Source organism: Anser anser, assembly GCF_964211835.1.
Source record: "Anser anser genome assembly, chromosome: 9".
Lineage (NCBI taxonomy): Eukaryota > Metazoa > Chordata > Aves > Anseriformes > Anatidae > Anser > Anser anser.
In genome coordinates, this window is record NC_139729.1 from 7295719 (window position 1) to 7311323 (window position 15605).

Genomic DNA, 15605 nt, shown 5'->3' on the forward strand with positions numbered 1-15605 from the left:
AATAAGCTTAACACATTAGCCCTTCACTCCACTCATTCAAATCCCATTTTAGGGCTCCACTGAAAACATGTCCAATGGGTTCGTTTCACTCTCTAAAGGGCAGTTTTCTGGAGGATAAAAAAAATAACGTGAGATGCATTCACCCAATGTAACCCAGCCTCCATCCCCTCCCCAGAGCCTGGCGCCTGACCAGGCTGGCCGTAGGTCAGCGCAGAAAAGCTCCCGCAGCATCGTCGGGCGCACGAGCTCCTGCCGAGCCTTCCCTTGGTCGTGCCCCGGCGCAGACAGCTCAGCCCCGCTGCAGGTGTCCCCCCCGGTTCGTGCAGTACTATTTCCTCCTCGCTCCTCCAAGCCCCCAGCGTATTTACGCCCACTTCACTCCCCCTGCAGCCTGGGAGCTGGTCCAGTCCAGTAACTGACGACGAGGGCAGCTCTGGAAGACAGCGCTATAACGTACAGGGAGATTTTTCCTTCTTAATGGAGGCAATTAAACCATTTAATTATTTTACAGCAGCTTTGTTTGTTTCACGGCAGTTTCCAACAAGCACAAGGCAGCCTGCGAAGAGCTGCGTGCCCCACTCTCAGCTTATCAATCAAGGAGGAGAAAGCACTGCTGCCCAGGTCTTTTTGGCAGACCCAGCACAAAGTACCACAGGCAGGGGGGATGGAGTGACTCCTGACAGCGGGTACCCCCGCACGGTTGTATCACAGCACCCCGACAAACAGAGGAGACGTGCTGCTTTTATACCAGGAGGCTCAGCCCCTGCAAGCAGCTCCACATCTGCATCTGGATGGCAGTACAACCAGCAGGGAGCAGACGGCTGGCAGCACGGCCTCTGAGGAACCCGAGAGGATCTCCCGGCCAGGCCATGAGTCCTCTTGACTGATTATAGGGGTTTGTCTTTGAAATGTGCTTGAGGAGAATGAGAAACATGCTTAAAAATGATGCAGCCAGGAAGTTATTATTGCTAAAATACAGGAAATGCCTGTTAGGATTCATAACATGACATTAAAATGACTATCACAGAGCAATGGTTTTCCAGGAAAAAACTTTCAGGAAGATGAAAGGTTGAAGGTTTGGGAAAAATAATTATAGGATCACCCCAAGCAGCCTACAGCAGCAGTGCAGTGAAACTGATGCTACTTCTGCAAAAAACAGGCTTTTAAATTGTGTTATGCACTATTAGCCTAACACAAGCGATAGTCAGGGCATTTCCAAGGATGCTTCTCCTTGCATCAGACAAAAATAGGTGACATGTGGTTCCCTCAGTGTCACCGGGAAGGCGACAACCTCCAAACCGCAGTGCATCTATGAACTGGGTTTGTGCTAAAGCAGGGAGACTTCCACCCAAATTATTCTTGTATCCGTTATCAGCCAGCTACAGATAACAGGGAGAAGTGTGCAGCAGTGGAAATGAACGTAGCTCCTCTGGAAGTGGCAACAGCTTTGGATTTGTGGAGGTTTCTGCAGTTTGCTGGAAGGAGACTAGTAGGCTTGTTTTCTGTTGCTGTTTATGTTTTTTTGTTTTTTAACACTTTTTCTTTTAGCCCTTACCTTGTACTGGTTCATGGTTGCAATGAGAAAGGAGAAGGAGATGGCAGTAGCTGCCATGGCGTGGGTGGAAGGCATCCCATACTCCGCATCCGTCCGCATCTCCAGCTTCACAACAGGTGGCGAGAGGGGACGAGGCCACTTCAGGATGTCCTTGGAGACCTGCCCTATGTACATCACGATCTGGGGAGAGGAACCGCCACAGGCTGTCAGCCCACACAGGGAATTCCCACCCTGCCCATCCCAGAACCATGGCTATCTGAGCTTTTCTGCTGCAAAATCCACCGCCCCAAGAGTAGAGTTCATCCCCTGAATTATTAAAGGATTTTCCATTATCCTGGTCAGCGAAGGCAGCAGCTGTTTTCCTGCACAGCACTGTAACTCGATCACAGCTGGGACCACAAGCAGGTCTCACTGACAAGTCACCGCAGTAGCACAGTGCGAGGAGGAGAGCTGGCCCCTGTCCCACACTGGCCAAGTGTAAGTTCCCAACCCGTCCCTTCTAACCCCTGTCCTGCAGAGCAGAGGCACAGAGACGTTTTTCTGCCACCACCCCAAACCACCACCCGCCCCAGCCAGTCCCTCCCAGCATCACAGCAGCTCCACGGGGCCACCAGGGCTGTCCTGCTGCTGGCAGCTCCTGCTCCACCCACGCACAACACACCCCACGCAGCCACCCGGGCATCCCTGGGCAGGCAGCAGGGAGAAAACTGAACGAGCAGCACAACCGACCAGTTCTCCTGCCTCGGTCCCTGATAACAAAGCACCTGCTCGGGGTGCCGGTGGCTTCAGCAAGGGCTCTGTGAGCTACCTGCTGAGCTCTGCACGAGTGAGGTGCTGCGAGATCCCAAAGGGATCTAATGCTAGGAACAGGTGCAAGAGGCAGCACAACAAGGACATGAACAAAAAAGAAGGCATTTGCTTTCTTGTATCCCCACCCCTCCCTGGATAGTACACCCAGATATGTGCAAAACAAGCTCTGCAACTCAAAACTTCTTTTTTAGGACACAAATCAGGGTAATTGACACCTGTCATGAAAGCTACTGCTCAGCTGCTGCACAAGACAACTCACCGTTCTGCTTCTTGCACTTCCAGTAGGAAAGGAGAGCTCTCAAAATAACATCCTTCCTTGGCTGTGCTGCTCTGGCACGTGGCTAGCAGCATGCCCATCCGCTGCCACATTCGCCACCAGCTGCGCTGCATCCATCTCTCCCATCAGCCACTTAAAAAATACTTTCACCTTAAGAGCAGGATGTTGGGACTGAGGGTTCACAAACCAGACCCAGAAAAAAGAACAGAGTGCCACATTCCTTCATCCTCCCTACAGCACAGGGCGCACCAAGGGGAGTCCCTGACACCCAGCCAGCCCCGGCAGAAGTGCCTGCTGCTGCAGCCTCTGCTCCTCACTGCGCGATAACCAAATGCCAGGGTTGAAAGCAAAGTCACTCTGCAGCAGAAGATAAGAGTGTTGAGGCTACCAGGTGCGATACCACCTCCGAGCAAGGTCGGACAAGCCAGTTTATCAGCAGTCCTCTCTAATAACGACTTCCAGTTGTAGAAGTATTATTAGCCCTAATACACAAAGGTATTACCGAAAGGGAAGTGAGTCACCTTGGAAATGAAGGCTGTGCTCGGGCTCCTCTGATGGCCACAAACATGCTGGCTGCTGGAGGGTGTACGGGTAAGCAAAAATACCAGCTGTTCTCACAACACATTTCTTCCTTTCATTCCAGGATAATTTCTGACCCTTATACATTTTTTAAAAACGCATTGTATAGCCACGTACAGCAGGGAGAGGTGAGACAGCCTCTGTAGGGCAGCAAGGGGAGCCCAGCATGCTCAGGCTGAGCGCTGCTCTCTGCAGTGCCAGACCCTCACCTTCAGCTCCCCTGGGCACAGGGCTTTACGTGCAATGTCCTGCACTGGTGAGCAGAAGCAGCACCCATGGGTGCAGTAGGACATCCCAGCAGCCGAGCTGACGGGTTGCTCCAACAAGCACACCACTGCTAAAAGCTGCCCTTTTATTTACCTGCCTTTCAGTGGGCTGCTGCAGCACGGAGCTCCCAGACGTGAGGCAGAGCGCAGGGGCACAGGACCACTGGGGCAGTGGGTGCTCGCCACATGGTGAGGAGCAGCACGGTGCCCCACAAGGTGCGGGGACAAAACGGGGCAGCCACGGCCTTGCAGGTGTCACACCAGCACAGGCTCACAGCGTGGTGGCTCACTGCAAGGAGCATCTGAGCTGTGCTCCAGGCGGCTCTCATCCTCTGAGGACAGTAAGAGTCCATCTCGTTTAAGCGGTGTGTTCTCTTACGCCACACTTCATTAGTTCCTGGCCTTATTTCTCTGTCATTTTGGATTTATTCTCCAGCAGCCCCAGGAAAGAAAGCAAGCAGCCTGCAGCAGCTTTTTCCAACATAGCAGGTGAGAAAGGCCCTGTAACAAACCCTCAAATCATAAACATTGGAGCACTGGAAAGAAGAAGGGAGATGGAAAGGTGAGCACAGGCTAAAGATGAACACAGAGCTGAGCTTCCCCCACAGGACTTAACTTGCATTACTTGTTTGCACAACACCAGATACCCTTGATGGCCCAGAACAAATTTAACACGGGTAGAAATTACCCCAGCCTCAGACCCTCAGTAACTCAGGATCACTTCGGTCGCAAAGCCAGGATCAGAGGACTGGGTGGCCTTGCTGCAGCTCCCAGCCTACCCTACAGGAGGCAAACCGCACGTTTATGGTGGCTGCGGACAAAGAGGGAACAGCAGGTCAAGGCATGGCCCTGCAGCACGTCGCCCTACAGCACCTGACCACCAGCACGGGTATGCATTTCCAAACCTAAACACCCTAAAAGGCATCATTTGATCTGTTGTAGGCCAAGGACAAGAAAAGGAACCTTGATGCAAGTCATCTCTTTGTGCTCTACTGTTCTGTTTGCTTCTTCCTTACATCCCTGACATTTGTGTCCACCTCGTGTCTCACGCCGTGGCTCCTGGTGCTGCTCTGCGTGCAGCTCTGGTACCAGCTGCGTTTCACCCAGCACCAGCCACAGACCAGAGGGGTTTTCTGCAGCGCTGGTGGAAAACCATTTGCAGGCATCTTCAGCATAATTAATTTTAATTTGCATATTAAAAACTACCTCTGCTTTTGCATGGGGAAGTTTGTCTGAACCTGGAGACTTTTCCATTACTGAAGCAACAAAGTCAAAATCGTGATGGATGGCATAGGATGTAATTAACTGCGGATAGCTAGGAAGGGACACACAGGAAGCTGGCTGAGACAAGAAGCATTAACAAAACACTCGGGCAAAGACTTCCTTGCTGTCCCCCTCTCCAGGAGCTGTCCTGCAGCACCAGAAGCAACACAGAAACAGGACTGTCCCCGTGCCATGCTGCCCACCAGGCAAAGTCCTTCCCCGGTGAGGACAGGGCAAGGCTTTGTCGCTGCTGTGGGTCAGCAGCCTTACATTTTACTCCAGGAACGCAATTAGCCATTGCTATAGCAGCACAACGGCCTCTGGGTCCTTTTCCTGTGCCTTTCCTGCTCCGAGTCACACGCGGTCCCTCTCCACGCACACATTCCCACCTGAGCCTTCGTGCCGGGGAAACCAAGGCGACCGCTGGCATTTTGGCAGAAGGTGTGGGTGGGGAGCGGGGCACGTCCTCCTCCCGTGCCAGGCCCCTGGCCTCCACCCCGGCCTCAGCACAGGGAGGCTCCCAGCCGTCCCACCCGCCCGGGAGGGTTGGCAGGAGCAGTCGGGCTGGTTCTTCGTTTCGCACTCTTGTATCTGGTCTGCCAAGGGTGAACCAGAATACGAGTTTTAAACTCACCATTTTGCAGCTCTCCTGGCTGTGCTCTCGGTCTACTAAAGGGAGTGGATGAAATTCCAGAGATGTGGGGTCAAAGAGCATCGGCAGCTCCTTCCCCGAGACGTGCCGTGCCAGGCCGTGCCAGCCTGACTCGGAACCCACCGGTTTTGTTTCTAAAATAGCAACTCAATAATCTGGCTCTGGAAACCCTGGATGGACTGCAGAAGTATTTGTCACCTTCCCAGGAAGGAAATTTACAGCTTGAAAATGATGTTGCTTTTGTTTTCCCTCGTACTCACTGTATGCTGATAGGAGTGACAGAGCACATCAGGAACACAGTGGAGAGGGGAAAAAAAATAAGGATGCACTAATAATAAACCGGCATTTGCAGCAGATTAGCCAAGCAGAAGCAAAGACTGCATCCTGGAAGTGCCAGCTCCTTTCCAGGGCTGTCAAGGCAGGCGTGACTTTGATTCAAGGCAGAGGCACTGAGCCAAGCACCCAGCCGGCGCCGCTCGCAGCCCCTGCGCTCAGCAGCCGCAGCCTAGGGTGGCAGATGAGCGCTGCAGCAGCAAGGTGCCCCTCGGGGAGCTCCGTGCTCCCCCTGAGAGGGCCACGCACGGCGAGGACGGGCAGGCTGGGGAGCCCCGGCACCCCCAGTGCAGGGACACAAGGCCACCCCTTGGAGCTGCCCTTGGGCACCTCTCAGGGTGCAGTGACCGACGTGCCCGAAGCAGCCGGACAGCTTCTCGCACGGCACAACATGAGAGCTCGTGTTTGGGGCAGGTGTGCTGACCAGCTGTCAGGGGCTTGTTTTGGAGAAACGCCACAAAAACAGAGGCAGAACCACCAACAAAAGCAAGGCTTGCTGCAAAGCAGCTTTTCAAAGCGGCAGCCAGGAACCCAGCTGCCATACAGCCACAGCAGTGGCAGGGTGAACGCGGGCAGATTCCTGCTCGCTGTCGGAGCGCTGAGCTTTGAACTGGGGGCAGCCAGCACTTCCGAGGGGTTAAAGCCTCTGGAGGGCTGTTCCTCCGCACAGCCAGGCGAGGCGGCAGGCTGCAGTGTCCTCAGGCCCACGGCTGCAGGCACCCGGCCGCTCGCTTATCGCCCCGGCACACCCGCGGCTCCACGCCCGCCCCAAAGTCCACGCTGGGCAGTTATTTATATTGTACAATTGGTTGTTATTTATATTGTGCAAATTGAAGTTCCATGGGCTTAAAAGAGGCGTGGGTACACTTTACATTTATGCACTCTAAAGAAAAATAATACTCAAGTGAGCTTTCACCTTTTAAGCTGAGATGCGGTGAGCTTAAAGCGTGCCCGAGAGCTGTTTTATTTGAAGCTGTTTTATTTGAAGCTGTTTTCCACCTCCGGACTTCCTGGCTGAAGCAGGAGCACTAAGCATCAAAGCCACCTTTGTGCAGGTTGAGGAGCGTCCCCTTCAAAGGGCTGAGGGAGGGAAGCGCAGACATCGGGATGCCTTCAGCACCAGCCCCGCGCCTTGCTCTCAGACACCAGGCAGGTATTTCACTCGTCTGCCCGTGAAGAAAAAGGCAAAGCCCACAGACGTGCTATGAATCCCCAGACGAAGGGCACCGTGGAAGCATCATGCATGGTTTAAGCTCCCAGAACACCTGGATGTGACCGCAGCCCGTATTTCCCAGAACCACCCCACTGAACCGACATGAACAGCTGGTTTTGAGGACCTGGGACTGGGGAACACAACCAAGGCACCAAGGGCAGCCTCAACTGCTGCTGAAATGCACTTTCCACGATCCTTCTTCCTGCCCTCCTGCAGCTATGAACCTGACCCTTGTGTTTCAAAGCTTCCAGCTTCAATGTAGCTTATTCACGACTATCTTGCACACATCTGCTCTTGTGACTGTTTTTATTTTAAGCAGCTCCTTCCCTCCCCTGGCATTCCCAGGCAGCATCCTTCTCTCTCCGACTTCATTTGGTTAGGGGCTCATCTCAGCTTTCAGTCTCTGCTCAGAAAATAGCCTGTTCCCTAGCCATCCCTGGCCCTGCTCCAGCTGGAATTTATCCTTCTCAAATGTGGGTGACTGGCTCTGCAGAAACTATCGCAGATAAGATGTCGTGAAGGCCTTGCAAACAGCATTAATACTTCTAATTTTTAAGGGAAGAATCCCCCTGATTCAGCCTGGGACCCCAATTCTATCATTTCCAGCTTGGAGCAGAAGCTCCCAAGTTTAATTCCCAAACCCACGGGATGAAGTACCACAATTAACGCTGCCAGGGATGATGAACACCACCGGTGGTGTCTCTTCATCCCAGCAGCACGAGGAGGAACCCTACTCCCTCCTGCTCAGCCCTCGGTGCGGTACCAGCCCCATGCTCCAGCTGCTCCATGCCATCGGACACCAGCCTCAGCGTACCTGCCCTGTCCTCAACACAGACAGCTTTCTTCCCTGCTGCTTTCCCTGCTCTGCTAGTAGCTGTTGTCAGACACTGCTGGGCTACATTTATTTTCCTCTACGGCTGGTCGCAGCCCATCATCACCATCCGCACAGAAAGAGAAGAGTGTTCAGATCTCGGTAGGGCAGATAGCCTGCAGACCTGCACCCCTTCCACCACAGGCAGGTGCCTTTCCAGTGCCATTGCCAAAAAGCTCTGAGTAAGCTGAAAAGCACAGATGTGTCACACTGAACACCTCGGCACTCCCCTGCAGCTAAGCCGATCCCGCTGTAGCACGTGTTAGCGAGGTGTCTCGGACCAACCCAGACCCCTTCTAGCACCATGAACCAATTCCTGCTCAAAAGCAAATAAGCCGTCCAGCTGAGCTTGCCATAACATTAACGCCAAGTCTACATAATACTTCGAACCATTTCATCCTTAATATAATTAAAATGTTTCTAAAGCTACAGATTGTCAGAAGTCTGTATATATAAAACAGCTTGCCCTTTTCAGTATAAAAATGAAACCCCACAACTCCCTTGGTAACTGAGAAATAATGTTAATAGTCATAATATCACACGTTTGTGTACTCTAATTAAGCCAGGCTAGATCTGGCCAGTAATCAGGTAGCCTCCTTGCCAGGTAAAGGCAAGGCAAGTCTTCAGAGGCACACAAGCAGCTAGGAAGAGTCACTTTTGAGCAATATGCAAAACCAGAAGGCAGTGACTACCAATTATCATTCTGTGGCACACTTCCAGAAGCAGTAGGTGTACTCCTGGCCAAAACCCAGCTCTAATTACACAGCGTCCACCTACTTCTGAATTTCATCTGCAAGTTATTCTTCCTGTTCTCTTTATAAAAAATTATTGACTAGGGTTACTGGCACAGGAGAACTGATGCCTTCCATCCAAGACTGGATGCATTTTAAGTGTATGACCCAATTCAAATTGTTTTTTATTATTTCTAATCATGTTATTTGGACAAAAGACAGAATATTATTAACCAGAATTGACTAAGTAAAGGAGAAGCACTGTTGTAATGAAAAAAGCTAAGTATCGCATCCAAGTTTTTGTCAAGTTTCAATTTCTCAAATCAATGTAGATTGACAAACAAACCTCCAGGGTCCATCATCTACCAGAGATGCTTCCTACCTCCCTTCTTTGGTCTAAAACAAATCTTATTTGGGCAAAGATGTAATAAATATCAAGACAGGCAATGGTAGTGACAGAACAGACATTCCTGTACAGAATAAAGTGCCTGTTTATCCACCTGGTTTTCAGAGCCAGAATAGAAACACATTACTCTGGATCCCCTACAGTGCATTTAGGAAGGCTGAAGCAATGCTGAAGCCTGTTAATTTGAGAATGCTTCAGTATTTCTGATGGACAACACTGCAAGTAACACCCCAGGTAGCGAGGAGGGGAGCAGTAGTCAAAGATACTGCCAGGTCCATGTTCAAACGTTCACCCTAGCAAGGCTGAAGACACTGAGAACCATATAAATAGTGTTGTAGTGTTGGGTTCTTTTGTTTGTTTGAAGAGGTTTAGTTCGTTTGAAAGGTTATTCTTACTCTTAAATACTCATTTGCTACAGCAACAGAATTAAGTACGTGCTTAAGTGTTTTAAATACTTACAGACCAAATGATTATCATCCTTCTAGACACAGAGTGATCGATGTTCCAGTAGGTAAATGGAAGGAAAGTGATATAAAAGATCTCTTCACCCAGAGCAGCTGAAAACTTGAATAAGTAGTAGTAGAAGTAGTTCTTCACAACATATTTCTGCGGACAGCCCTGAAAACAACAGGATGTTTAATGAGTTAGAAAACTATATCAAACATCCAAGGTATTTCACTGCTATGGTTCCCAACCCTTAAACTAAATCATTTGTTAGAACAAACATCAAGAAAAAATTCAATTTTTGTACTCAAAGACCATTGTAACAGCTCAATTACACTTTGCAGAGATCAGATATCCATTAGGACTAATTAAGGGTAACAGTCACATCTACAAAGGTTTTCCAGAGATCAGATCAATCTTTGCTTCAGGGAAATTATCTACATTTAATAAAAGGGTACTGATGCTTTTATTTCCAAGTTTCTACATCTGCAGTTAAAAAGAGCCACCACCACTTTGGCTGGAAGTGTGTTTTGAGATGAAAACAGTAAACTGGAATTACTGGACTACGTCTTTTAAAATGTGCCTCATTATGTCAGGCAAATTTACTTCGACAGTCCCGGAAATTTTACTTTTCTCTCTTCTAAGTGGCAGGCAGCCCGCTGGAGCTGGGAAGCCGCACGGAGCTGCGCGTAGCACGGAGGACGCGAGGGTTTGCTGATGATGATGTCTGGGACTGGGACATCACCAAGCAGCCTGCTACAGCCCTGCTGCAGCAGCTGCAACATGCAGCCAGGTTGTATGCAAACACCTGTATGCTTCTGGAAAAAAGGGGAAGATGCGTATGAAGAGGATTTGGGAGGCAAGAGAGCCAAACTCTCTTCACCCCTCCCAAGAAAAAAGACATGCATGGGATTTGGCTGGGTAAATAGGGGCTGAAAGAACATCCTACAGATGAGGGCTGTGAAGGGAACACAAAGGTTTCAGAGACTCCCTAGGTAAAACAGCTTTGACGTGAACTCCTAAAGCTCAGAGGAAAGCTATCATGCTTGGAGTTGACTGTGAGCCTAATCTACCAGAGAGAAAACCTCATCCTACGTGACAGTGGGAAAGCATAAAAATTGTCTAGGAAGTCTAGACATTCAATTGTGACTCATTTTAAGAGCAATTAGACGTTCGAGTCCCTTAATCTGCCTTCAGTATGGAGACAAGGCAAACTGCATAAAAACCACCAAAGCAGGATGGAAAAAGACTACATTCATTCACCTATTGCAGAAAAAAACGTATATTAAATTGATTTTTGCATCAATAAAGAGAAAAGATGAGTCAACACTTCTGAAGCGCTCGGGTTGCAGGAGCGTTCCCCCATGCATTAGTAATGGAGGTCACGGATCAGTTACCGGCACCGCTCTCAGGAAATCTAGCGGCGTGCGATGGCTGGCTGAGCGACGGAGCTCTCAGCCGAAACGTCTCGAGCCTCACACACCAGTGAGAAAACACCCCCGGTGCAATTAGCAGCTCTGATGCCCCTGCCTGAGATCATTAAACCATCTTTGGTCATATCTGTGTGTCCCAAAAGAACGCTTTCTGCCAGCACTGTTAATTCCTCAATTAGGCGACCGTCTCCAGCGTACCAGGAATTACGGGCTTTAGATAAGAGATGATCAGACATGTCCCCACGGTAATTCTTTTCTACTTGAAACCTCGTGGGGTGAGGGATAAAGTTTTCTAATTACAATAATCTGTTTTGTAGGGGAAAAAAAGCAATTTTATAATTATTCAGGTTCTAAAAGAAATCGGAGCTAAAAATACTTTGAGGCAGAAGGCAGGGCCAAATCCTTCCACACTGGTTTTTATAAGCCTTTCTTTTTCTCTCTTCTTCTCCATCACAAGTCATCTCCCACTTGTTAGTTTGACTTTTTTAAACACTTTTTTTTTTTAAATAACACACCAGCAGTTCCAAACAGGCTCACACACGAGGCGCGAGACAAAGCCCACAACTGTGACAGGTGACGGCAACAGCCAGAGGATAGGCGTGAAAGGGATCTCGGAATAGCTCCGCTTGCTTTCAGAGAGCGTGTGGTAATTAAAGTTCGCAATCATCATGATCCTAAGGTCGTAATTACAGAAAGCCCACCAACCTGCTCCTCGTGCCTTAGGACAGCGGCCCACAAGAGGTCCCTGCCTGGTTCCAGCAGCAGGGCCGAAGCCCGGCACTCAGCTAACACTTACTCCCCACGTCCCTTTTTTCCTGACAAAAGCAACTATCACTGCATTTCACAGAGCGTGTTCCCTTCTCATTCCCATTCTAACCTCAGCGCAGGAAGACGCCATCACAATTAGTTTGTGTGAACGTTTAGCATCCTCCAACACTCGGAAGTTTTTCAGCCTGCACTTTTACACGACTGAGCTTTAGCAGACGAGTTTCTGCTTCACGTACTGACGTGACTCGCTGCCTCCTGTAACCTCCGAGCTCTCGCAGTGAGTCAGCCCCTCCATCCATCTCTGTCACTACTCGGTCAGAAGCAGAGAGCTTTTAATGGACAGTAATTAAGGCTGTAGGGAAAGCCAGAATTTTAAGAACATTTCAGAAGAAAAGTATAATAAGCCGCAGCATTCCCAGACACGGGAGATGGATAATTTCAAACAAATGACCCTTCTCATCTACTTGGAAAAAAAATCAGCTGCTCAAACTATAAGCGATGCACATGAGTGTGCAAGTCTCCCTGAACGAAGCACCTGCCCGAAATAAATATTCGCACAGGAGCAGCTATTACAGCTCAGCCCGACTTTCCCATCTCCACACGCTGGTGGTGGGCAGGAGGTGCCCACCGGGGCCGTCCCCACAGGATGCAGCCACCCAGCCGGCCCCGAGCCACCCCATCGAGCCACCACCAGCACCCGAGGGACCCTGGGGGCACCAGCACGCTGCCCACAGTACAACGGGAACCCAGTGTTTGGCAACGTATGCACTTCAGGGACACTGAGCTTCTATAGCTGAGGTAGAGCAACAGCAGCTAACGGCTAGTAACAAGTATTTTAAATGTATTTTTACCCCACACAAGAGGAAAGAAGCTGTGCAAAGATACCACCCCCCTTCCAAGTCCTGTAGGATCTCTCGTGTAAGAGCTGAACAGGCACTGGCTTTTCTGCCCCATCTCCCAGGGACCAGCCCTAAGGCTCAGAGCCTGGCCCAGAGACACCATCAACCAACGTTTTGGTACCAGCTCTCGATTACTTGGGATCTTTCAGGAGACGAGCACAATTAATTAAGGTTCTTGAAGTCGCTACATTACTTCACTTGCAACAGAAACTTGGCAGAAGATTGGGAATTTCTCCCCCAGAGACCCTACTTAATGCATTGTGATTCTTCTTACTTGAGGGATTTTTTGCACTATAAAAAGTCACAAAGTTTAGAGAAGCTGCTGAAGACAAGGCACATGAAAAAAGCCCCAAATTCCCGTCTAGGTGCTGCTGTACACGCAGACAGTAGAAACCAGACAGCTCGGTCCTGCAATGCAGTACGGCACAGAGCATAAATCTGGGGGGAAACATTGGTGCTGCAGTACTGTCTGTAAGCAGTCGGTTTTATGTCGCTTACGTTTATTAGCTGTAACTAGTTAATATGACAACCTACCAAGTCACAAGAAAACATTAGGGATCAGATTTTGGAAATGAAGGCGAAGAACACAGCATGAGAGACTTCAGCCCTCCCACCCATCCGCACAGCTGGGTGCCACCAAGCAGGGGAGAGCAGCCAGCAACACCTACCGCGCACCCGCGTTCGCCTCCCTCGGGAGCACCAGCCCGGACACTCGCCGCTCCGAGGTGGGACAGGGTGCCAGGACAAGGGGGCCGTGTCCCCAGGAAGAGGCCCTGCATGGCTGCAGCACCACAAGCCCCTCTCAGGGATGGGTTGGAGGACACAGCACCAGCAGTAACGTGAGAAACAGGGCAAGGAGGAACAGAAGCATGGAAACAATTGCAGAGATGTTGGAAAGACAGGAGAGGGGAGAGCAGTGGCGCACAGCCTATGAAATGTACATAAGGAGCCCCAAAGCTTGACAAATCTCACCTAACCAAATTCATGAGCATGCAGCTCCCTGCTCTGCTCAGGTACTTTTACTTAGGTTGTGATTCCCCCCCTCCAGAATGTGATGCAGCCAGGGCACGAGAGCTTTGTGCAGTGTCCTTGTCCTTGGAGAGGGACCTGCAGCTAACTGAAACCTGAGAGACCATGGGATGGAGAAAAACCAAGCAGGGGAAAACCCTCTTTAAATGCAACAAAGTTCTGCCCGTTCCCAGAAACGGCTCGTCTGCCCCGTCGGTTGGTACACAGACAGGCATCACCCAGCTTGCAGCTGCCGTGCACGTATTTATAGTGGCATCTGCTGATGGCATAACTATTAGGGACAGCCTTGAATCATCATTTAATGCAGACGCAAGAGGTAACAGTGGGAGAGCTTCCAGCCAGCCACGGTGCTTTCAATGGTCTCAGACAAACAAGCAGTCTGAAAGTTAGGGGGATTTCTGGTAGCATTTCAGCAGCTTAATTCATCCCAAGCACCAACGAAAAACAAAAAGCCATTATGCAAAGCTCTCAGCAAGGTGCCTTAGCAGTTCCCTAGCCGATGTCTCTCGCACCACTCATCACGACTTCCATCAGTGCATATTGATCCAGCATTCCCACTTCATCCCCAAAGGATGGATGCACGCACGTCATCAACAGCATGGCCAGCACAGGTCCACAGGGAAGACACCTCAGCTCTCTTATCTTCAGATTCTTTTCCCTTCTGCCCTGATTAGTACTTGGGAGGCAGGCTTAATTATATATTTCTGTACATTGTTCTAGAAGTAACATAATTAGGCCTCCTTGCTTCACTGAAAGGGCACAAATAGATGTAACAATCTGCTGGGTTGTTTGAATATAAAATGGAAAAAAGTGAGACTAGAGTTGACAGAGGACCTGCTTAGCAATTAATAGGAAGAATTAACGAAGGAAAAAGAATCATCTTCCTAAAAGAAAGCTTTCTTAATTAAAAAGAAAAAAACAGAAGATTTTCAGAGACATAAGGCAGTGGCTGCCAGCTAGGCAGATATCTCGTGAAGGACAGCACCTGCAGCCAGCTGGAGGACACCCCATTGCTTCCTGCAAGACAGACTAACAGAAGCCTTGTCTGTCTGTCCACCCAGGACAGACAGATTGCACTCACGTCACTGACAGCAGGGTCTAACCTGTCCTCACCGACACCAGCGATGGAGGCTCCGCTGCTTGCTCCAGGCAATCTCAGAGCGCTTTGCTCTCCCTGCCACCCAGCCTGACGCTTTCTCACTGAAATTTAAACTTATCACCATTATTTTAGCTACCGCAGACAAGGAACAAAGTGTTTCCTTCCTCAGAAAGCTGACAGGGAGAAGCTTGTTACAGGCGAGCAGGAAGGACGTAGGGAGCCTGCTCTGGCACAGCACAGCCACCCGGTGCTTCCTGCAGAAGGTATTTGGTATTTCCCAGACACGGCACTTCGCACGCCTGTGGGCACCGTAACTCTAAGCAGACCAGACATGACACAGCGATGCTGAAGGCACAGCCCTGCACCATTTCGTTCCTCTTGCAGGCTGCTTTCAGAACAGCACTGCATCCCTGGGCCACGCTCAGCCTGGGACCTGCTCCAACCATTGCCTCCACAAAGGCACTACCGAGCTTGTCGTTCTCCATTCTGTAGTTATTTATGATACCCCCTTGTTCAAAAGGCATTGAACAGAAGTCAGTTTTCCACTGTACGTTCAACTTGACGAGATTATTTGATTTCTGTTCTCGTCCTCCAGCTCCTCCTAAATTCACTTCTCCAGCAGCAGCCCCCACACCCACATTTCCAGCTGGTTCCTCCCCTGTGGCTATGAAACCTCTTCTGAAGAGCCTCTGTACTCATTGCTTTCTGTCAAAAGAGGTTCCTTGTGGCACTCCAAAAAACTCAAGCCATTTGACTTCATAAATTCCTTCCTCAGCAGAAGCCTGGAGACCCGATACCCCGATTCCTACCAGCTCCTACACTTTGGATTTCTAGATATTGTTAATAACAATACTCATCTGATCTTCCCCACAGAGTGGTCTCCTGGTGTCACAATTGCACTCCTTTTCTCCTAACATCACTAGGAGACACCTGAAACAGGTCCACCCTCCACCACAGCGTTCAGACTGCTGAGCGGC

At 50.0% G+C, this 15605-nt stretch overlaps 1 protein-coding gene across 1 annotated transcript in view; it reads right to left on the reverse strand.

Moving 5' to 3' along the window:
• SGPP2 (sphingosine-1-phosphate phosphatase 2) overlaps window positions 1-15605 on the reverse strand; it is a 31235-nt gene that overhangs the window by 9383 nt on the left and 6247 nt on the right. The window contains exons 2-3 of the mRNA XM_083848996.1: window positions 9416-9574; window positions 1556-1735 (exon numbers count right to left, since the gene is read on the reverse strand). Coding sequence (XP_083705122.1) covers window positions 1556-1735; window positions 9416-9574 — 339 coding nt within the window. The remainder of the gene's footprint in view (window positions 1-1555; window positions 1736-9415; window positions 9575-15605) is intronic.